Here is a 23155-nt window from a genome sequence, read left to right as displayed (position 1 = left end):
TTGCAACGATTTGAAGCCTCTAAAACATGGAAAATATTTTATAAATTTGAATAATTAAGCGTACTTTACAGGCTGCAACATCCCTCATACCTTCTTACCTAAGCTAAGGCATTCACAAATATCGGGCATTTTTTAATTAAAATAAATAAAATTTAGCAAGAAATACAAGTTTATTATTCATATTAAACTTCTGTTATACTTATATAATAAAAAAATTATTAGAATTATCTATAATTCAACATTTTATTGGAAGATTCAACGTGACTTTTCGCATGGCGTAAGCCTTCGTCTGAAGCTAAAACGGAGAAACTTCTTTAATAAGATTTAAACAGGAAATGCGTAATTCTAGAGAAACATAAGATTTTATAGCTTTAAGAGAGTGAAAATCTTCAAGAATGTCTGCAGTTAAGGGTTTTTTCCCCCGACATATTTATGCCTAATATGGCGCGATACGCGTGCTTCCGATTCATTTTTTTTCCGCGAGTTTAACTGTAAAAAATCTCATTTTAGTTAAATTTTTAAACAATTTTAAGACTTTTAAAACCATTTCTGAGCTCGGCTCATTTATTACGTTCAAAATTTCGACTAAAATTGAATTTTAAAACTCGATTATTGATACATTTTTAACTATATAATATTAATTTTTAAAAATATTTCAAATTATTATTATTATACATATTTTATTTAATTCTGATTATGAATTAATTTAATTTATTATAATTTAAAAATAATAATATTAATAATAATTAAGAAAAAAAAATCAACCCTCCATTACGGAATTCTCCACCGCTAGAGGGCATTACCGTTCATCAATTAGACACGTGTTTAGTTAGGCCTAAGTTTCAGTATTGTTTCGTTGTTTTTTTGTGTGAAAATAATGCGTAAATTAAAATATCACGAGAAAAAACTATTGAAGAAGGTTGACTTCTTATCGTGGGAAGTTGATAACAATCTACACGAAGTGAAAATTATGAGAAAATATCATATACAGAAGAGAGACGACTACACAAAGTAAGCTTCTGTTTATAATACTTTATTTCTATATTATATAGTATAAAGCTATACACGATGCTAATTAATCGAATTCTTCAAAATAGATTATGAACTTTTACAGTTAATAAGGTATAAAAAATTATCCTGAGGTAATGGTTTGTTTCTCGTCTCATCAACAGAAACATTCAAACTTCATTACATGTTCTAGCATATAAGCCCTAGATGAATGGAGATACAAAAAAAAACATACTTTGAGTGACGTCTGTTACAAAAAAGCATATTGGTGTTTTTCTTTTCAACAAATTACAGCTGGCATACATTTCCCACAGTCTCTGTAAATGACTAACTTAATGCACAAATATAATAGTGTTTTTGAGCATTCAGTAAATAAATCAAATTCAAATTAATATCAATTGTTAATAATGTGCACATTAGCTCATTTTCTTTTTTCAGAAAGCCATCGTTAAGTTTGTTTAGGTAGAATTTTACCTATGTGCGCTATCGTGGCGATGGTTGTGACCGTGCTCTCGACGGACTCCTCTCGGAGGGGAGCTTCCAGCAGGCTGCCGATTGTTTAACATCGCAAGTTATTGATTTGGGGTATTCTTGAACACACATATCAATAACTAGTGACGTTAAATAATCTGTGGCCCGCCAGCGGAGTCTGTCCGGAGCACAAACAGTCGCGACTGACGCCGTGACGGTGCACATAGGTAAAATTTTACTGTTTGTTAACATAAACATAAAATCAAGAATATACATAAGTAACTTTTTATGAATATTCCTTATTTGACATTCTAATTTTTACATATAAAAATTATATATCTATAACAAAAAATTTCAAAATAACAGGTTAGTTCGGCAGCTCATCAGCATAGTGCTGTATACCAATGTTATTTTGCCTATGAAATAGTCATTTTGTCGGAAGATAAATTACATCATTTCTTAACATACATTCTGCTTTATAAAATTTTATTGTGTTGTACTAGTGTATTATAAATTAAGTGTAAACAACTTTAAATAGTGCCATTATTAATTTATGTTTGTAGCTTTTGTCATTTGTTTTGTTTATTATTATTTGTCACCTTGTTTACCTTGATCTGAATCATCATCTGTCTCAAATGAATAAGAAATTACACGCAAATGAAAAGGCCATAAACCATTTGCATTTGTAAACAAAATCATTTTTTTTTTATATTCGTCCATTCTATTCTTTATTTTATTCACAGAATAGCAGAATAGATATTTTTGTGTTTTAATTGACAATATAACTAAACTATTTGAATAAATTTAAACAGTTCTTTCAATTGAATTTTAGAATAAACATTACAAAACAGTTATGTAGAACAGTTTTTTCATCTGTTATCAGACGGCCGAACGGCTGATATGGTAAAGGTACAAGCTTGCTATTCTGTAACCTGCTTCGAGTCTGGATTTTCTCGGAAATTTTCGTAGACGAATCGACTTGGATTTATCGGGCTCCAACTCTCATCACTTTACGCCCACAATAGGGCTGGCATCAAGTGATGTAGCTTTTGATGATGGATGAAGAAAGTAGTCAAACTATACATAAAATTAATTCTATTTTACTGTTTTATTATTCTAAAAAATTATTCATAACTACAGGAACAGAAGAAAAACAATATCCTTTCTTGAGTAATAATTGTTCTTTAAGCCGAAGTTTGATATAGTATAAAGGATAAACACCGGAGCGAAATTAAAAATTAAAATAAACAACTGAAGTGCCTTTGACCGGTTTATTTTAATTTTTGATATAGTATATATAACATTATATAGAATTATAATTTTACTGTTTTAAATAATAATTTTGTCTGCCATATAATATGCAGCTTGATATATAAGTGCCTAGAATAATAATTAATCTATTGCTATGTCCAACTTCAATTATGTATGATTAGTAAAACTTTATTAAAGAATTTTTCATTTAGTTTTACATTTTAACCCATATTTCTCTTTCTTCTTCGTGTTCAGATGCTGCTCAAAGCAGACCAAGGCGCCTGCTGCCTGTCGTTTTTTGGAGAATGTCACTCGATTAATTTAGAAATACTTTAGTTACCTAATCTTACTAATTGAGGTCTTGTGATATGAATTATTATACTGTATTTATTTTTATTTTAAAGTCATTTTTTTGTCAAGTTTAATAAGCATAGCTGTTAAGAATAGTCTTAACACTTAAGTCTATACGTTAAGACGTATATTGATAGACTTTTCCAGAGTTAGTTCATGGTCCACAGTTTATAAGTTGATGTCATTTATAAATTTAGACTCCATGATAAATGATAAGTTATGCATCATATGCATCAGAATTGAAGTAAAATATATGACTTCCTATCTTTATTTGATATATATACTATTGTTTTCTACTTCTTTTAAATATAATTTATTAAATTTAACAACTTTAAATCTTTTTATCAGTTCGTATGTATATTTATTTAGCTTAATTCCTTTTTTTTTATGGTACATTTTCGTTCTTTATTATAATTAATAATTGTTAATATAATAACAGCAGTTTTTTAAAAATATTTTTAAGTTGTGACAGTGAATGAATGCTTTATGATCACTTAGGAAAATCCCAGAGGAATTGAGAAATTCACAACATAGTTCAAACGTTGCCTCGGGTAGAGGAACATCACTGAATACAATGAGCGAAACAAGTACTCATCTGTCATCCTTTATCATTAGATACAGCGTATAGTTTCCAATTCATATGAACATATTAAAGTAAATTGGCTTATTTTACGTAATTGTCTGATAAAGATGTGTAATTATTTAAGTACTAATTAAAATATAGAGTAGAAAAAAGTGAGAAGATATAAATCTAATTTTAATTTAAATGATTTTGTTTAATTCTTTTTTCATTTGGTCCGTTTCTTGCTTCAATTTTGACATTGTGTTTTTTTTATCTCTTTCTCAATAACTTAATCTTATATTATGGTTATTCATTGAAAATTTTTCTATCGCGCACTATCCTAACTCTCAGTATTATCCACTACACTTTTCTATGAAATACTAAAGGCCCCTTCTGTTATCTTCTCATTTAAAATTCACTTCTAAACAACAAGCCAATTGTGAACGAAAATTTTCCCCTTTAGATAACCATACTGCTCTGTTTCGTCACTACATTTGCTCTCAAATTATAAATATAGAGAATATTTCTGCATAAAAGTGCTGTTCTGCTTAGCTTTTAGTTATTAGTCGAACTTTCAAAGAGAAAAATTCACTTTTAATTCGTCGTTTAAACGTTTTAGCATGAAATGGGACGATGACGTCAGTTGGATAACCTTGAAACAACCCTCACTAGAGGTTTTTTTTCCCTGTTATCTTCACTTTTAAAATACATTTCTAAACAGCAAGCCTGTTGTTGACAGAGGATTCTCCCTTTACTTAACTCTATTTCGTCACTATTCTCGCCCTTTACAGATAGTATTTTTGCTTAAAAGTGTTGTTTTGAGTGGTTTTCGGTTTGTGGTAGCTAACCGTTTGAAGACTGATTCATTTTTAATTCATTGCGTAAGCATTTAAACATGAAATGGGACAAAGACGACACTTATGTGACCTTGAGACGATCAAGATTATTGTATACATTGCAAGCAAATATTCAAGAAAACGCAATAAATATGATTTGAAGTCCTCTTGTATCTGTAAGTCTGGTCATTCACCAGTAAAAAAAAAAAATAGTGGAATGACAGGTGACAAGTTGTTAATTAATCTCCCCATATCACAACCTGGCACGTACATAATAAACCGAATATGCAGCACAAGTGCAAATTTTATTATTCAGAACATTACCAATTTCTTTTTAATTTTCTTTTTTATTTTTAATTATTAAATATCCAGTTTATGAAGTGACTTAATGATTAAAGTATTGTTCGAATGGGTTATCTAAGTTTATACATTGTAAAAATTAAAACATTTTTATACATAAAGTATTAAAAACTTATAATTAAACTGCATTTCTTCTGCAGAATGAATTTTATACTGTACATACGTACGGAATCTAAACAAAGATATTAAAAAGTCTTATTGCATATTAGAATCATTGTTCATTATAATGGAAGATTAACAAAGAGAAATTATTATATTTTCTTATTTTTATTGTTTCTTCACAGTGCAAAGTTTGATAAGTCCGAAAATTGTTCTTTGAACTTGACAAAATTGGCTTTATTAATGCGAAAAGCAATAAATCTGCAGATTAAAACAATTCCTTCTGTTTATAATGAACAAACGAGTTATTCAGTAACTGGTTTCCAAGAAAAGAGCAATTTTTATTCACTTCTTTTAAGATTAAAAAAGTAATAAGAAAATGTAACAACGGATCGACACTGTTTTTCCACCAAGCATCGCTTTTCAATGAGCCTATTGTTTGTGCTGTAAGATAAAAGAAATGCAATTTGATCTTTCAGATTTTTCTCTAATTATTGAAGCAAAGTTCAAATAAGGCCTTTTTTTTTTTTTTTTAAATAGTATCAAATTTAAGTGAATTTTTAATAGCAATTCTTCTTTTTATTGTTTTAAAATTGAATCTGCAAAGAAACCTGCTAAAGAAAGTTGACATCAGGTATCTTCTCAAATACTTACAGGCTGATTAAGTGTAATTTTGAGGAACTTACAGATAAATAAACAATCTTAAGAATACAGAAATCTATTTTCAGAGGAACTTGCTATTAAAAAACAGTTCTTTGAACACAAAATCATTGTTTTAAGGACTGTTTTTTAGTAATAAATTTCCCTGAAATTGGACTCAATTAGTACTCGGAAGTTGCTATGCGTCGACTTCAGTAAAATAGGTGGCATCTTTGTGTATTTACGACGAGTCGGACCATTTACTCAATTTTATTTTTTAAAAAAAGTCGAAGTCTGCCTCCACGTATTTTTAATGCCGACGGATGAAGTCGAGAAGCGACAAATGCCGAGACAATTTCTCGTCGTTGCATATACGATTCCCATCCTTCAAAATTAAAAACTCGAATGTGGCAATTTAACCTATTTTCGCAATCTTCCTTTACATTGACATAATACACTTTCACACAGGAGTTTGTTTGTCTTCTTTAAGAAAAAAAAGGAAGGGGGGACTAGATTTTGTAAATATCTTGTAAAATAACTATTAAAAAAAAAGGAGATTTATTATACTATTCACATATAGTCTTGTTATACTTGTATATTAAAAGTTTCCCTGTATAAAAAAGTTTTATCTAGAATAATTACTAGGGAAATATATATACGAAATAATGAAGTAATTTATAAACCTATTGTTTTTTTTTCTCTTGCGAAACATTAACCTACTTGATGCTAGTTTTAAATCGTTTCAGACCATCCCATTCTCTCCGACTCGTGGAAGAAGGTCGCATCTTCATCATTTAAGTTGGTGAATCGAATTAACTCTCAAATATATACCATTCGCAGATTGTGCAAAGTCCAAATTGCCAGACAGAATTCCATTTTATTTATTATTTAATTTTTTTAAAATTAAATTTGTATATCTTGGTCGTTAAACTTCAAACTCGTATAACTAGTTGTAAGAATGGGAATAGCTCGATTTTTACAGTTTGTAATAATAGTAACGAATGCCGAATAAATTATAAATTAACTAATTAAATTTATCACTCGTTCGAAAAAAAAATTAAACTACCGTCGGGAAATTTTTTAAACCGCGTTTTTGAGATCTGTCGACCTTTACCTCCGATAAAACTCGATCGTCGACGTCGCACGTCGATCGAATCGGCTCTCGTGCCGAGAAATGTTTCAAATTGTCGCGATAGAACAGGTCCGTATAACTTTTTCTTTTTAATTCTTAAAATATAGAGACCGGTTTCGCGAAGTTTTCTTTGAAAATGTAGCAAGAGCGAAACAGGACTCCGCATTCTTCAATTAATTTGTTTAAAAGAAAGAGAAGTCGAATGTGAAAAAGAATATGAATATTTTTATTATTCAAACAAGCAAAATGTAGATTGTCAAAGATACATTGAATCCTCTATTAAACATGATCTAAATATTCATATAACTATGGCAATTATTACTGGAGAAGTGCAAACATATAGAGTTGACAATTACATTTTTTTGCTTGTACTTGATGTAGAATCAGAATGAATGAATGATTTTAATGAATATCAAAGCTAAATTCAGCTTTGATATTCATTAAAATTAGTAAAATGTAAAGCGCATATATTTTTAATTGCATTTTCTTATACAGTGTATGTATACTTACCTAATGATTGGCAGAAATGCCGAATCAGTAGTTCCCTAGCTCCGTTTTAGATATTTTTTAAGCAATAGTTTAGTAAATTAAAGTAATTTCAGCATTAAAAATGAGATTTTTTATACATTAATTCTATAAATTAAGAGAAATTTACCATAAATTACGGGAGGACTTCAAACAACTGGCGAAAGTGATGTTGCTAGGAGATAAACTTAACAGCAATTAATTACGAAGCTCTTATCACAAAAGATGTACTTAAATCTGTACATTGACATAAATATATACATTTCAATTAGCGATTATACATGACTTGATTACGCCAAGTACAAATTTATTGCATGTTAAGTAGATCCTTCCCCTAAATGTTACATTATACAAGTCAAGTTGCAAGTAATGTAAATTGATCGAATGCTGTCGTCGTGCTAAATATAAGTAAAGTTATTCAAATTAGAGTTAAAACTAGTCAATTTAATGCGTTGTTGCATAAATTAATCTTGCAATTGGAGTGTGCCAGAAAACAAAAGAACTCGTAGAGATCGTGCCCCTTCCCATCGTGATATTTAGATTTTTGCATGATAATTTATGCCGAACTCATTCAAAGAAAAAGCAAACTAGGAAGTGGAGTGTGAGCGCAATTCATAAGAGGCTTGGTCCATTTGTCTGTCCATAACTTCCTATTTCCTTCAAACCAGATGATGCAAAGCCACACCTCTGTTATACCTTTAATTTTTTCATGCATTTCATGTTTGCGTGTGGTTTATTATTCTAGATATTTTTATTTATACTATTATTAAGTAAATGTAACCTATTATTGGTTCTCTAAGTAATGATTTTTATTTAAAGGTACAATAAACTGTCCAGGGAAATTCGAGAATTGTCCAGGAACATAAAAGAACTGGATTCGAAGGATCCGTATCGAGCGGAGTCGACGGCCCTTCTCCTAGAAAAACTGCAAGTATAATTTAATTCCGTCACTTTTAAATGTATAAATATTAAAAATTCGTGACGGCGGCTTAATTTTAAAATGATATAAACAAAGTCTCGAAGCAATAAAACGGCTTTTGTCGACCTATATAATTATCAAGACATGCAAAATATAGATTTAATAAGTAATCGTAATCCATATACAAGTCAAATAAAAAGAATTTAGTTGTTATTAAGTATAAAAGTCCAACTAGGTTTGGATTCTATGAATAATTTTTATTCAATACCAATAGAGTAACACAAATTTTCAGAATTTAAATGCATAAAATTGACTTATTTTCTGGACTATAAAACATATTTAGAATTAAATCATCAAATTTCTTACTGTCTGCGTGTGTCTTAAAGGCAATTTATAACCATTACCCTTTCCTCTCCTCCAATAATCAACTTGAATGTTTCGTACCGCGATTTCAAACAGTTTTGAGGGTTTAAGTATATAAAATTCACTCATTTTGTAACTCATAAAATGCACGATAAGTCTAAAAAGATATATTTAAAGTTAAAAAAGTCAGAAAATGCAGGAGAAATTAAAAAAGACCCGAAACGTGACGTCTCGGGAGGAGGAGACAGATACGGAGAACAGAGAATCCCAAAGAGGGAAGCCAGAGAAGATTTTCTACCGAAGAAATCTTTATTATCGAGGAAACTCCTAAAGAGGAAGAGAGAGAGGAAGGTTAGAAAGAACACAGAAGGATAAAGTATTAGAAAATATGAAAGAAGATTGATTAACAGATGAAAATACTTTGAAGTGGATGCGAAGCTAAAGACTATTTTCAGTTGAGAAAACCTTCAACACTAGAAACTCTGGAAGGAGGAGGATCTTTCAAGTTCTTCAATTTGTAAATGCGCCCTTAATCTTTCCTGGGAATAATTAACTGCCGGATCTCCACCTTTTATTAAATTGATTCCGAGAATTTAAATATATAAATAGGATTATAAAAGCAAAATACGGCCGCAAAGATTTATTTCGAATTAAATCATCGAATTTCTTATCGCCCTCGCTCATCTTAAGGTCAATTTGTAAACGTGCCCTTAAACCCCCTCCACGAATAATTAACTGGCGACGATTTATGTGGTATTAATTTAAAACAAAGTCGCTTCTCATAGGCCCGGGGAGGTCGGAGGTTCCCAAAGTACTTTGTGTTTAAATTAATAAGCATGTGTTAGGGATGCAAATCAGTTTCTCAGAATCCCTCCTGGTGTTACCAGACTGGGAAAAAAGCGCGACCTTTGACCCTGCGGCTGTCAGTGGGAGAAGAATAAAACTAGTTTCTGCTTCTTCTTCTTTTCAATTTGCGAATCTTTAATTAAATATCGGAATCAAGGGCAATCGACTACGATTAAACAAAGGGGGTGGTTAAACAATTCCGGAGAATGTGCGAAAATTCGATACTCTTAAGCGGCCATCAGTACAAAAATGGCCTTATACTTTAAGGTCCAGCAAACCACTAATCAACAAACATTAACCCCTCTAACTGCTTCGGGTGTATTCCCGGTTTAGTTAGAATCATAAGTCACTTTACGCAGGCAATCACGTCTGCGAAAGTAGAGACTTGTAATTCTCTCAATCCCTTCCTCCTAATGATTGTTATCTCCGGACCATCGCGCACCACTTTATGCTCATGATTCTGCGAATAATCATTAAGAAAACCGTCCCTTCTTGAATAATATCCGACATTAAAGGGCGAAACGGAGTTAACAGACGTGACAGAAACCATCTCCGAGGGCATTCGAATGGGTAAATATCTATCGAGTGCCAAGATTCATAACTCAACTTAAAGATACGGTGAACCGTAACCCGGTATTTAGCCAATCTATCAACTTCTCTTTTAAAAATATTTCTCTCCGCCGTTTGTTTATTCTAATTTAAGACGATCCGGTGCCATTTTTCGTGTTTTTTCTTTTTGCGAGAACGATCATCGTTCAAACCGCCCGTTAAGCCAGAATCGCTTAGAACATTACAAAGGGTGCCACCATCATCGCGGGCGCAAAAAAGTAAACCGAGAAGATCGAGGGTAATCCCATCTTTAATTAAAATACGGTGATGATGAAAGCACCAGATGGTCTGGAAATTCTTCCATGTCCACGACTCAAGGTGAGAGTAATCGCATCTCCCGGAGCAAAGGTTATAGGTCGGAGTGAGCGTTTTTAATCCCGCATTTAACGCAACCCTTTTACAAATTGTGGCGAAGACAGAAAGGTTTTCGAATTTTCTATATTAATGACGACAACGTCGCAGACAGCTGTCGAATCCCCCCCTCCCGTATCGCATTACTCCAACTCTTTTTTACTCTTGGCACTTTTTGCTCCGTCACACGAGACTCTGTACTTTTGACCTCTTACCCCAGCTTCTGATTCTTCAACTACTGTCCGTCTGTCTGACAAGATACCATTAAATTAAAAAAAAAGAGGAGGAGAAAGAGTTAACTGTTATCCCCTCCAGCTTTAATGATGTAGATGTGTCCCAGAAAATGGTCTTTGTTTGGCTCCTGACAATGAAGGATAGAACTTAATTACCAGAAGGGATTTTTCAGACCCGATCAAACAAAGGATGCGTTTAATAGTAGTTATTAATACGATCGAAGTAGACAGGCAGAAACGCATACGATCCCCCATACAACTACTACTAATACTTGGGCTCCCCCCCTCTTGCATGAAATTCATCTTTCCAACTGTGGGAGAGCGAGCGACAGCATTCGTGAGAGAATGTAGATTCTACATACATCATTTCAAAAACCGTATTTCACTGGTTATTTTGCAAAACAGGAGGGGCAAAGTTCTAGAAATATCTTCACGTCTGCCCTTTCTCCCCTCCTAAGGTAATAACAGGATCTTATCTGGCATAACGATCCACCCACCAGGAGAATCTTCCTCCTCGGGACGTGGGCAGAGTTTCTGCAGAAAAATGTATATTAAACTCTCCCCTCTCTGATACGTCCGACTTATATTCGAGGTCGTTGAATGTTTGCTTCGTCTGCAAAATCTTGCACTTTGCCACCCCTTTTTTTTGGTGTTGCTGCTGCTGCTGCTGTTGGTGCTTCGAGTAATCGGATACTGTCGCCGAGAGGAGCCTCCTCTATCTATCTATATATATATTTTTTTACGAGTTAATTACCGTTCAGATAATTTTGCAATTAAATTTTTAGCGATGCAAATATCGATAAGGGGACGTCTGCCGTATTTTTGCACCATTAGACATGCTTATAAGGGTGCTCGTTGCTTTGGATTTATAATTCTGACGCCAAAAATCTGGACGAACTCGTCCAGACGGAATTTTATTTATTTATGTTTTTTTTTTAGGTTTAGAAGGTTTGTTGCTCCGAAATTTTTGATTATTTTAAAGGTTTCGACTTCCGAAATTGGTTGCAAGGATATTTTTTGCACGTTGTTTTGCAGTTTCGTGCCTTTTTTTGGTGCCGTTGCGCGCCTTAAAAAAAAAAGTTTTTTCCCCTTCCACGTGCAGAAAATGGGCGCAAAATGGCACCATCTGTTGCTAGAAAAATGTATTTTCGACAAAGATTAGTGTAATTTTTCTAAAAAAAGCAGTCAGCTTCGAGGTTTTTTTTTTAAAAGGGCACCATTAAAATTTATTGCTTCAAGTTTTTATAATTTCATTAGTCACCGGGAGTCGAATTTTTAGGGAAACGGCAATAAAAATTTTATTTTTATGGCGAAATTTTCAAAATGCAACCTTTTTTTTAATTATTGTTTTACTGCAGAATAGGCTTTTAAATTCTCGTTGCAGAAAGTTTATTGCGCCTAATTGCAATTGAGGTAACTGTTGCATCCCGGCATTTTGCGTATCGCCCAACCGGTTGCGCGGGTAATTTTTGCATTATTTTCATAAAATCTGGATGAAATCTCGATCGCTCACACGTCCGACATTAAAATAGTAATAATAATAATAATTAAACTGCGTGTTTTTCTGCAAAGGCTCTCCGCGGCGGGGAGAGGCTCAAACTTTCGCTTTTAACAGCGAAGAAAATGGCGGAAATTGAAATTTCCTTCACGGAAAATTCGTTAAACAAACGCCTAGGAGCGAAATTAACTCCATTATTTAGTTTCGAGAAGGGGAGGAGGCGAGCAAACTGAATTATTGAAATGTTTTCCTCTTTATTTGCGTGGGTAGTGACGCGTCAACGTGCAGTTGCTCGGAAGAGGGGGGGAGAAAACGTTGCAAAAACAAACTTCGTAACGTCACATCGTCGAGAGGAGGGAAATCCAGCGGTAAAAAACACGCAAATTCCGTTTATTAAATTACTTATGGAACACTAGAAACTAGCGAGTTAGAAGAATTCGTGGCATGATTTTTGGATTATGCGTTTATCTAATCTTAATTAAGTATCAGCGCAAAACAGCCGAGTTTGCATTTTTAGTGGGTTCTTTGCAAGAAACCGGATCGGACAGAGTGACACGACACCCATCACGATTTTTGTTAGCCCAGCCTTGTCCCACAAAACTTTTCACACGTGTTCATTATGACAGCTCGGGAGTTCAGAGGTCAGGGACTCTTTCGTCTTTACAAAACCCTTTCACGACGGACCCGCCGGGGTAGAAATTTTTTCCCTAAATCTTGTAAAACCCGTGCATTGTATTCAAATGAGTGGCATTTTATATATATAAGAGAATATCCTTAATCTCTCGCCGGAGCACTTTATAAGTTATATATTGCCTCTCGGATGGACTGGTTTGTTGATAGACGGTATCAACAAACCTGTTGGACGGACATACTAAACACCTAAGAGTCATCTGATAGGAGTTGAATGATGGCACCCCAAACTAGTTTCCGTCCGAAAGCGAAGCATTACTATGCGGTCCGGATCTCCGCCTGGGTGTCGAAGATACGGAGAAAGCTTAAATTCCGATCCGGCCGGAGATTTCCGAGGTGCCCGAGATATTCTAGATGCGCCGCGGTAGTCCGAAAGTCGAGCGACGAGATTTACGACTGCATGGTTTATTTAACTGCAAACGTCGTTTTAAATTTGCGGAATAACGAGGGTTCGGGACGTCCCGCGGAGCATTCGGGTCCGAACGAAGGACGAGTCTGTAATCTCGATAGATCCGTGACAAGAATTTTAAGTCGCCGATTAATTATTTATGCAATCGTAACAGAGATTTAACTACGTATGAACGTCACGGTATTCCGCATTCAAAATTTTGGTTGAAGCAGAGCAAATTAAACCTTTCACTTAGCTAAGACCGAATAAAAAAAAAACGCTCTTTTTTTCTTATATATAAAATTACCAGTGCATATGCCGAATTATCTTGTCTCCAGTTCGTTACCGATCCGTGAAAAACAACCAAGTCCGCATTTAAGACTTTTTCTCTCCGGTTGTACGTTAGCTTTTTATATTTACAATTTAATTGCATCAAGCATTACTAAACGAAACAAAAAAATTAGTGATTTTTGTCAATATTTTCATACTCAATGAACTTGTTTTTAAACTGCTACCTTCCTCCCTTTTAGATACAATATAGGACTTATACCTACGAAACGCAGTCTGGAGTTATGCGATAAAGTGTCGGCGTCGTCCTTCTGCAGGTGGGTCCTAAACTTTGATATTCGTGCATTTTTTTGAATCGTAAGGTGCAGATTGTGCTATCTAACTTTGACTTTCAGGAGACGGCTACCCGTGTTAATGGTGAAGAGTCAGATGGCAGAGACGCTACGGCTCGCCACACAATTTGTCGAACAAGGACGTATCCTTCGTATATCCCGTAATCTGTTTTTAAAATAAAGTCGTATTAAATTTTCCGACATAAAATTCCTTAACGGTCGACAGATGTTCGCGTGGGTACGGAAATGATAACCGATCCGGCATTTCTCGTCACCAGAAACATGGAAGATTTTGTAACCTGGGTGAACGGCTCGGCAATAAGGAAACACGTACTGCAATATAATGATATGGTAAGTCGAAGAAAATTACAAACTTCGAGGTCATTCTAAAAAATGTAAAAAAGATTTCTTAAGTACGGAGGAAGTCGAGGAATCGAATTACTTACTTTATTTATTCTATCTTGCAGAGAGACGACTTTGATCTGATGTGAACTTCTTCCAATGATGTTTGTAAATATTAATGTATTAAAATAAAACTTCAAACATTCAGAACTTTCATTTAATAGCATATTTGTGAGTATATAATTGATACAATTTCATTTCAACTCTTACAAGAGAAAGAATGCCTCAGGTTCCATTAGAATAGTCATTTGTCACTGGCCATGACCTTTAAAGTAGAATGCTTTCTTTTTAAGCATTGTATATGGTAGGCAAACATTTGACTTGTCTGACTTCTCCATTTAATCCGACGACGACTTGAATTGATGCAGTTCAAAAGAGTAATTCCACTTACAAACAAGTTTATTCAGAGTTTCGGGTTTCTTGTAATAGGTACTATTACGGATTCCTTACGTGTTTATAATACAGCTGATATATGTACAAATTGAATTTTTGTCTTTGCCAACTGCCACCGAAAAATTCACTCCATTTCTTCGTAATCTAAGGATTCGTCTTCCAAGTCAACTAAATAAGAATTATCGGAATCATTAGGCTGCACTGCCGACGGTTCTATTATCTTTTCGCCTTCTTGTTTCTCTATATTAAAAATAAATCAGGTAATTCAATACAATATAATGGAAAACAGCAGGAAAAATCATACGCACCTTTTAATTTCTCTATTGTTTCATTCATGTGATGAACCATGATTTCACGACAACGTTCCAGAGCTCCAGGCTTCAGCCAGCCGCCTTTTTCCATGCAGTTCATTTCATAGTTGTCGTTACTGTGAATGACATCCTGGACTTCTGGAATGTCGATGTCGCACAGCTGATAGAAATTCTGTCGGTAGTGCGGAAGACGATCCGGTCCAAAAGTGTAGCTCTACGTTCGAAATAAAAATTTGTAATTTAGTGGCAGCAGATATTTCCCTAGAGAGAATACAAAGACGACAGACCTTGTTTTCCTTTTCTGTGCCTTCCGAAGTACCGGGTTTAGAGGCCAGCTCCTCTCTCTGCAGTTTCGCAATTCTTGCTTGCGACAGATTTATCTTGTTGGGTAGAGTGTAGGAAGAGTTTCCACGCTTACTTTCTACTATCACTTCTTTTCCTGGTGCTGTTTAAATAAATAAAGTTTCAGCTTTCCTTTTCATGTTGTCTGTTTGTTTAGTTTAACACTAATTTTTAAATTGCTCATATATTAACTTTCCACACTACATCCTGTATGTGCTGCCATCTATGAATTAAATTGGGTGTTTCAAAATTCAAATATAAGCCTTCTGTAGGTTACAAAAAAAAGAAATTGCATCCGAATCACAAGTTATATTCTTTAATAATTAAGAAATCTTATCTATTGTTTTATGTTATTTCACTGATTATAATAGGATTATTCCAATCAATGATAGATATATGGAATCTTGAGAAATCTTATATACTGTTTCACAGTGGATAGTTTTATCTGTTTACATGTCTACTTTCAAGACACTAAAGTAAGTGATCAAACAATGATCATTTGCAAAACTTCCTCCAGGATACAGGACGTGTCTTATTGTGTTGCGTGTGCGCGCACGTGCACTTTTCAGTCTTTGGATCAGAATAACTTTAGTTTTTGTTCTTCAGTTCTGGCTGTTTAATTTGCTTTTTTTTTCTCTTCTTCCCTCCTACTTTAATTTCATTTCTTGTCAGGATAGGTCTGAAAATCAAACATGCTGCTCAAGCTACAGAGAGTAATTCTTTTATGACTGTTGCCCAAGCTAGATTGTTTCCCAACAATTTCGAGATATCGCTGGCAGTCATTATGGCATTCGCAGTTCTTTCCGACAAACGAGATAGATCACTTGTTAAATATTACTCTGGAGTATTGAACATTAAATTCCGTACAATTTTTTATATAATACATTTATATTGAAAATGATGTACTACTTTGTTTTAGCAGAGGGGAGCTTGTGAATTAAAACTTGAAAAAAGTAAAAATATTACCAAGTCGTATGATAACTTCTTTCTCTGGCCACTGCACTTTGAAAGCTTAAGTTATCCGTGGCACAAATTAAGTTCTTAAACATTAATTAAAAGATGTAATCTGCTACAGTTTGGTGTCATAAAAATTGCATTGTCCCAACAACACAACAGTGAGAAACAGTGATTTATTTCAAGTCTGATTTTTATAAAGTAAGATAAAATAAGTATTTTTAGTTTAAAAGTTGTGTAGGAATATATTCTTTAAGAATCTGGGAGTCTGTTGAAACTAGTTACACTTATATTTATCTGTGCACTAATCCAAAAATATCATGAATACCTGTCACTATGCAAATTGAGAGTTTCTTTTTATATTTACAGTATAACATTAATCAAATAAACTATTCTTGATAAAAGTACTTACTACTTCTGACTCTGAAATCGATTTGTTGATATATTTTTGATTCGGGATTCTTCTTTGGGTCGTAACCAAATCTCACCCAGAGGCTTCTCCAAGGTCCGGTGACGTAATAATATGCTAACACGGGTAAAATTGCCTTCAGACTCAGAGGATCGCAGTCCAGTTGTGCGGTCAGAGCATTTTTCGACCATATGGGGCGTTCCTCAAACAGCTGAAAGTAGCAAATTACAAAAGACTTAGATGAAAGTAAATAAAATTCTTGTGAATTTTACTTACTTTCGTCTAAACATATTGAAAAATGAAATGAAGAGTAAGACGTCTGTGTGTCACCGACTCCTTTTAGTTTTAACTGGATGTTTGTGTTCTTTTAAAGGACTTTTTTTACCTCTGGCGACATGAAGCCTAAAAAGGAAGGCCTGTTGCCATGAATGTGTGTGTTTTCAGTTTGGAACGCAAAATAAATGGTGGTCCCTCTTGGGCAGATTTGTCTTCAATTTGATTAAGAAAAATGAAATGTTTTGGTTAATTGTAAACAATCCTCAGACTAATACAGACTGTCCAAAAAGTTACTGTGCAATGGAAAAGGTTTAAGTAGACGTTTACATATGATAATGCAGTTTCTCTTACACCAAATGCTGGAAATGTCCACTCCCCGGGTTTTGGGGCGTCTGGTGAAGTCCAGAGACCTAACAGGCCAGATTCCCGTATGCCACCGAGCTTTGACGGAGATTTTTGCAAGACTTCTTTACCGATTGCATAACCAGAACATCTGCGAGCAAGCAGTAATGGCATTTACTGCAAAATGGAAATGTGGGACACAAATCTCAAATACAATGCCATACAAAGTTGTAACTTTAATGTCATTACAAATTTCTCGCATCACAGTAACTTTTTGGACACTCAACAGAAGACATATTTTGTACTGTCTTTCCATAGACAACAAGGTTTTAAAGTGCAGTCAAACTAGGATTGTTCTCACAGTGCAAAAAGTACAAATGGAAGGAAAGAAACTAGATATTTTTGTATTGTCCTCTTTTTACAGATAGGGAATTTTATTGTATTTTAATTTTCTTAAAACAAAAGAATCAGAATTAAATTATAATACAAACAAATGCTGATTTTTCTGTTTATATTTTAATATAATTAAAAAACTTCCAGAAATTAAAGAATATTACTTTAATTGTTCTTTTTAGAATTATCATTTATCGTGACATCATCACAATGCTGGGCTGCAATCTTTAATCGTATTTAAAATAAATGGTCGCCATCTCAAATTAGTGGCTTGCCCCTGTACATCATACTTTTCCTTTAACAATAGTCATTCCTGTCATCTAACACCTTTCGGGGGAAAATTTTTGAGTTGAAATAACACAACTTCTGGTTTGCGTCAGAAATTCTTATATAGTTAATAGGGCCTCCCGCCCTCTAGGTTTCCGTATCTGCTCTCGGATTTTGTGTATCTAACTCAGTTCTCAAGATTAAGGAAAGACGGATGGATGGACGACATTGGAAATTTATAGGTCTAAAATTTTTTCAAATTGCAGCCCAATTAAAACTTTGTGGAATGCATATTAATAATTTAATATGCATTCCACAAAGTTTTATTAGTAGTAAAATGCCTAAAAATATTCCTGTAAGGATATTTGAACAATCGGTATCTGGAAATTGTCCTTATTGACATCAACGAAACTAGTGCATAACCAGAACGATAATTACATATAAAAAATACAAGAAATTCTTTAAAAAACTTCCGCAATATAATATATACATTATTACAATTTTAGCCTCGGCAAAGGAAAATTTATTTTACGTTTTACATATTAAGATACTACAATAAAAGGTCAACTCTGCCATAAGACTGTTCCTGAGGTGTAAAAAAGAAGAAGGATGAAGAATCCCCATGTTTTCTGTTAATTCCTTATGGAAATCTTGTAATTTTGAAATGCCCTTACTAATTTCCTTCTTTTATTTAGATTTAAAATACAAAAATTTTGTTCTAAACTTAATTATTTTCTATTTTGTTGAATGTGCATTTGTGTAGATGATAATCATGTATCTGTTCAACACTGAACACGACTGAAAATTTTAAAGTAATTAAATGAACATCTTTCCTACCTTCTGAACTTTTTCTGGCAGCAAACTGTCTCCGCATTTCATTTTCATGTGCTCTTTGGCATTTTTCATGGGTTCGGTCGGCACTTCGTCCTCGAAATTCAGAAATGTCGTGTATCCGAATCTGGTCTGCCGTGCTAAAGACGTCAAAAAACAATTAGATTGAAATTTGTCAACAATTATGTAATAATAAAAAATAATATACTTGCTTTTGCCAATGATATTTGGTGGAGTCTTCGTTTTTTGTGCTTTAGATACGTCTTGTGCGACACTATCTCTTCGAAAATTATAGTTACTAGGCATATCTAATCTACTGAACATGACCGGCATGATAAACAGCGGAGAAGATTCTTTGTACCACGATGGAAATTGCAGTCCTCTTGGAATAATTGTGGGAATAATAGATTTATAACCTTCTTTTGGAGTATTAACCATCGGTAAATACTGAAAATCCATCATTCCTAAACAAAAATAGTATGAATTAGTATGAATTCAAATGTTAGAGCTAAGTATGTCGTAAGACTGTATGTAAAACAGAAGCGAGAATTTCCGAATTCCTCAATTTAAGACGATAAAGAACGTCGGCTGCAGGTTCGGTCGACTATCTGTTGATTGTCAAAATCAGAATAAACGACTGACGGAATCATTGATGCCGACCGTTGCCAGCATACTTTAAAAGTTTAAATTGATTTATTTAAGTAACTATTTTTAAACTTTTAATTAAAAGTTTGGAAGTGCTACAAGCCAACTGTTTTTACGATGGCAGCAAGCATAATAGTAATTAATTTCTATAAAATTATTTCAGAATATCTAATTATAATTAGTAACTGTAAAAAGACTGTTGCTCTAATCGTCATTAAGTGTTGCATATCTGTCCACAGCGATAAACGAATGGACATAAGTTGCACAAAAAATTGTTACGGCAATAACCGAATAATCATTTCTTTCCAGTACATATGTACGTGCATCGGATAATATAATTTATCATTCCTTCTGCTGATAGATACAGTTTCTATAAATCATTACGCATTGTTACTTGATAAATCAATTAGCTAACGACTAAGGTGGTGATGAAATCACAGAGATACAATTTACAGAAAACAAAAACATGAGAATAAAATATTAATTGTAGGGTCTATCAATGTTTATAACCCGGATGGACAATACGGTAAATATCGCCGTAAATATAAAAAATCGGCATTTTCTAACTGTTACTCGCTCTCCAAATTACCATTTTAAAAATAATGTTAGTAAATTATACCAAACTTAATATTTCAGTTTATTTAACCCTTAAATGGATTTGGTGAGTCCACTGGACTCATTCACAACTATTTACTAATTAATTAAATACTTTGTCGCTACAGGGAGGCATTAGGTGCCATCTCTTATTAAATTTAATAATTATAATTAAATCAATTTTTATTAAATAATTTACAATATTCTGGAAAAAACAATTGGTCCGGAGCAGGACTCAAACCCGCAGAAGCGCACATAACCGAGGATGGTTATATCATATTTAAATATGTCTGGAAGAGGAGATCGAACTGAAGGCTTGGGTAGCATAACTGGCAATGCATCCAGAACAAACGTCTCCCCTAGCGACAAATTATTTAGTAATTAATTAAATATAATCGTGGAAAAGTAGCCCGATGTAATCCAGTGGTTGTTTGGCTTTACGTTCGAATCTGATCACAAATCCATTGGATCAATAGCCTGTCCTGTGATTTCAGAATCTGAAATAAAGGAAACATCTGATGAACCAGAGTTATTAGTGGGTAAAGACTACATTTTGACAACAAGCCATACTAAGAGAACACATTCACATAACAATCAAAATCAGTGTTCACAATGTTATAATTTCATCAGTAAATGTAGCATTCTCCCTTTTTATTGATAACTCAACCGCAGATTTTATTGTAAAATTTACTAATAAGGAACATCTTCCTTGACGAGTGTATCCAACAAATGAAGTGTACTCTGAAATAGAAAATAACAGAATTGAACTTTTGGCATTTCTGGCCTCGTTATCGCGTAACATTTGAAACAAAACTAAAAACATGTGGGATCGAATTTATTTACAAAAAAATGTTTGTAATGAACACTTTTTTGTGAAAAAATTATGCAATTCTTGTCAAAAGATACAGGAAAAATAATTTCTTATTTATAACTACATCTTAAATTTCATTTAGTTTTTGTATAAATGGTTAATGTTTTATGTTTTATTAAACTGACATTTATGTCAATTAACACTTTACCATTATTTGAAAAAATATTCAACATAAATTACACAAACACAGTGACCCTGGTACAATAAACTTCACATTACTGCCTAAGAGTTAAGATGCATTTATCTTGCAGATATGATTCATTTTATTTCAATAAATTGTGTAATATCTAAATTACACACTATTAAACATATAAACATTAATTCTTACCTCGAAATTTATAAGTAGTGTCTATAATTCCAACTATTTCTAAATTAAACTCGTCGTCGTCGCCTTCCGCGTCTAGTTGCGCTCGTTTTTTGCGAACTCTCTTTACCTTCATAAGCAGGCTGGTCGTATTAAAACGATCTCCGTGCGCACACTTACAATGAATATCTCGAGGCCTGTAACACAGTTCCAGTCGCCTCGACGGCTCGGAATACACCTGTAAAAGATAATTTCGAGTGATTATTTACACGTGCTCGCTTATTGCAAAGTAACATTATTTGTTAATGTGAGAAACCAATATACTCTCAGTTATAACAACAGCTTTGATTATGTCTTAACTCAGAGGCGTTCATAGATGAAAGTAAAAAAACAAACTCTGAGCTATACAACCCAGGAAAAGCAGATCCCAGATGGAATTTGAACATAGATTCTTCATACTAGTATAAAGTATGAGGCAGTTCCCAAATTTCTGCATAATGCTTTCCTAAAAACATATCTATAACATATAACTGCAAAAATTGGTGTAAACGGAATACACATTATAATGTATTTGAATGAGTTACCTTCTAGCTCCCAAAATATTCTTGTGTATAAATTATATTTTGATAACAAAGCTGTATACAGTACTTTTCTAATTGGTTCTTTTACACATATATACATACATTTTAATAAGTAATACGTACTGTACTTGTTTAAAAAGGAACAAAGATAAATTACAACACTCGTGGTTGGTTTAGAGTGGACGGCAACGTGGAGTTTTGAGGTGGTTAGCGGTCACCAGAGTGGATAACACCGTCCACTTTATATTCAAACTCCGGCCGTTGACTAACTCGACACAGCACGTCTTTAGCATCAAACGTCGAAGCCAAACATCCTTTAAATTCAGATTTACATTGCCAAACTGAAAATGTGCACACACAGTCGAGGTCTTCCAGAGTGGAGAATGGTAAATGTAAAGGAACTCTGCCATTTCGGTGCCACTTGCCGGTGGATTATAAAGACAGTTATTGAAAGAATTGTGTATTATTGGCACGGATACCTTTATTAAATTATATCAATGCCATTTTTTAGGTATATTTCCTTTTTTTTATGAACATTTTTGCATGACCATAAACATTATATATGTGTATATATAGCAGCATATTACCTTATATTAATACATTATCTCACATTTTAACACGAAGAAATATAAGTTTATATTTCAAAAATAATTCTACATTTGAGTGTTACTTTAAGAATGGCGAATATAAGATGTATTTTCAGTACCACCATACCATCGCTTCGACGCCATGTTTGAAGAAGCGCGATTGCAAAGGACCACGATTTCGCCAACATTTCTGCACGTCTGCTAACATAATATATTGAATTTTTATTTTTACAGCGATTTTTATCGACTATTTTAAATATAATATGGTAATATAATATATATTCTCTTAATGCGGGTGGCACGTGGTAAATAGTCGTGCTCACCATTTCAAATATGGCGTCGAAGTGACGGTAGTGAACGCTTAAAGGTTTACTGTACAACAGAGATTCTGCAAACGTGATTTAATGAACTTACTTGATTAATATGTTCCTGGCCATTTAAAGTTTGAATCATTTTGTTCACATTTTGAACTACGCCTGGATATTCTACACACACTAATTTTTTACGATGAAAAGTCACGTCGCACATGTTCCACTAACAAATGTCAACTATCAGTAAAAGTAAAGTGTTGCCATCCCGACATAAGAATATTTTTAAAAAATATTCTCTATTAATTACCCAAAATTTTATTAATTATTATGTTAATTATACGCGTTTTATGATTAATAATAATAATATAAATTTAACTAAATTTGAGGGAAACATTTATTTAAAATACGAACATGTACTGTACCAGAGCCAATCGAGTAGCGGTAAGAAAGATGACGTAATTACAATATATGGAATCCCGGTTGTTTTTTTAACCCGGGAAATCCCGAAAATTTTTTAAACTATGCCCAGTAGCTTCAATAACTGCGTAACGCCAGGTTATGCAAATTTGGCAAGGATACAAACGAGTACGA

The 23155-nt window shown here is 33.5% G+C and overlaps 2 protein-coding genes across 2 annotated transcripts; one reads left to right on the top strand and one right to left on the bottom strand.

The window, feature by feature from the left end:
- The first annotated feature begins 687 nt into the window (after positions 1–687).
- On the top strand, positions 688–14309 carry LOC136987131 (U3 small nucleolar ribonucleoprotein protein IMP3). Its single transcript, XM_067284804.1, has 6 exons — positions 688–1011; positions 8054–8161; positions 13662–13736; positions 13815–13894; positions 13978–14102; positions 14219–14309. Exons 1-6 carry the CDS (start codon positions 878–880, stop codon positions 14240–14242), a joined length of 546 nt encoding a protein of 181 aa, XP_067140905.1. The 5' UTR covers positions 688–877; the 3' UTR covers positions 14243–14309.
- l(2)37Cd (general transcription factor IIIC subunit l(2)37Cd) lies at positions 14297–22796 on the bottom strand. Its single transcript, XM_067284803.1, has 8 exons — positions 22668–22796; positions 21110–21323; positions 18884–19135; positions 18678–18811; positions 16566–16773; positions 15145–15302; positions 14855–15071; positions 14297–14786 (listed from the first exon to the last, which is right to left on the bottom strand). The coding sequence occupies exons 1-8, from the start codon at positions 22779–22781 to the stop codon at positions 14671–14673; spliced, it is 1413 nt and encodes a 470-aa protein (XP_067140904.1). The 5' UTR covers positions 22782–22796; the 3' UTR covers positions 14297–14670.
- Between the last annotated feature and the right edge of the window lie 359 nt (positions 22797–23155).

Source organism: Centruroides vittatus, unplaced genomic scaffold (assembly GCF_030686945.1).
Source record: "Centruroides vittatus isolate TY-2023 unplaced genomic scaffold, ASM3068694v2 scaffold_1478, whole genome shotgun sequence".
Taxonomy (NCBI): domain Eukaryota; kingdom Metazoa; phylum Arthropoda; class Arachnida; order Scorpiones; family Buthidae; genus Centruroides; species Centruroides vittatus.
The sequence above is the reverse complement of the archived record's forward strand: the minus strand, read 5'-3'. Positions and strand labels throughout refer to the sequence as shown.

Bases quoted from the DNA above. Each gene is read 5' to 3' on its own strand.
- LOC136987131 (XM_067284804.1), top strand. From the start codon at position 878: ATGCGTAAATTAAAATATCACGAGAAAAAACTATTGAAGAAGGTTGAC. The intron at 1,012-8,053 runs GTAAGCTTCTGT...TTTTATTTAAAG, and splicing joins AAGAGAGACGACTACACAAA to GTACAATAAACTGTCCAGGG. The intron at 13,895-13,977 runs GTATCCTTCGTA...AACGGTCGACAG, and splicing joins ACAATTTGTCGAACAAGGAC to ATGTTCGCGTGGGTACGGAA.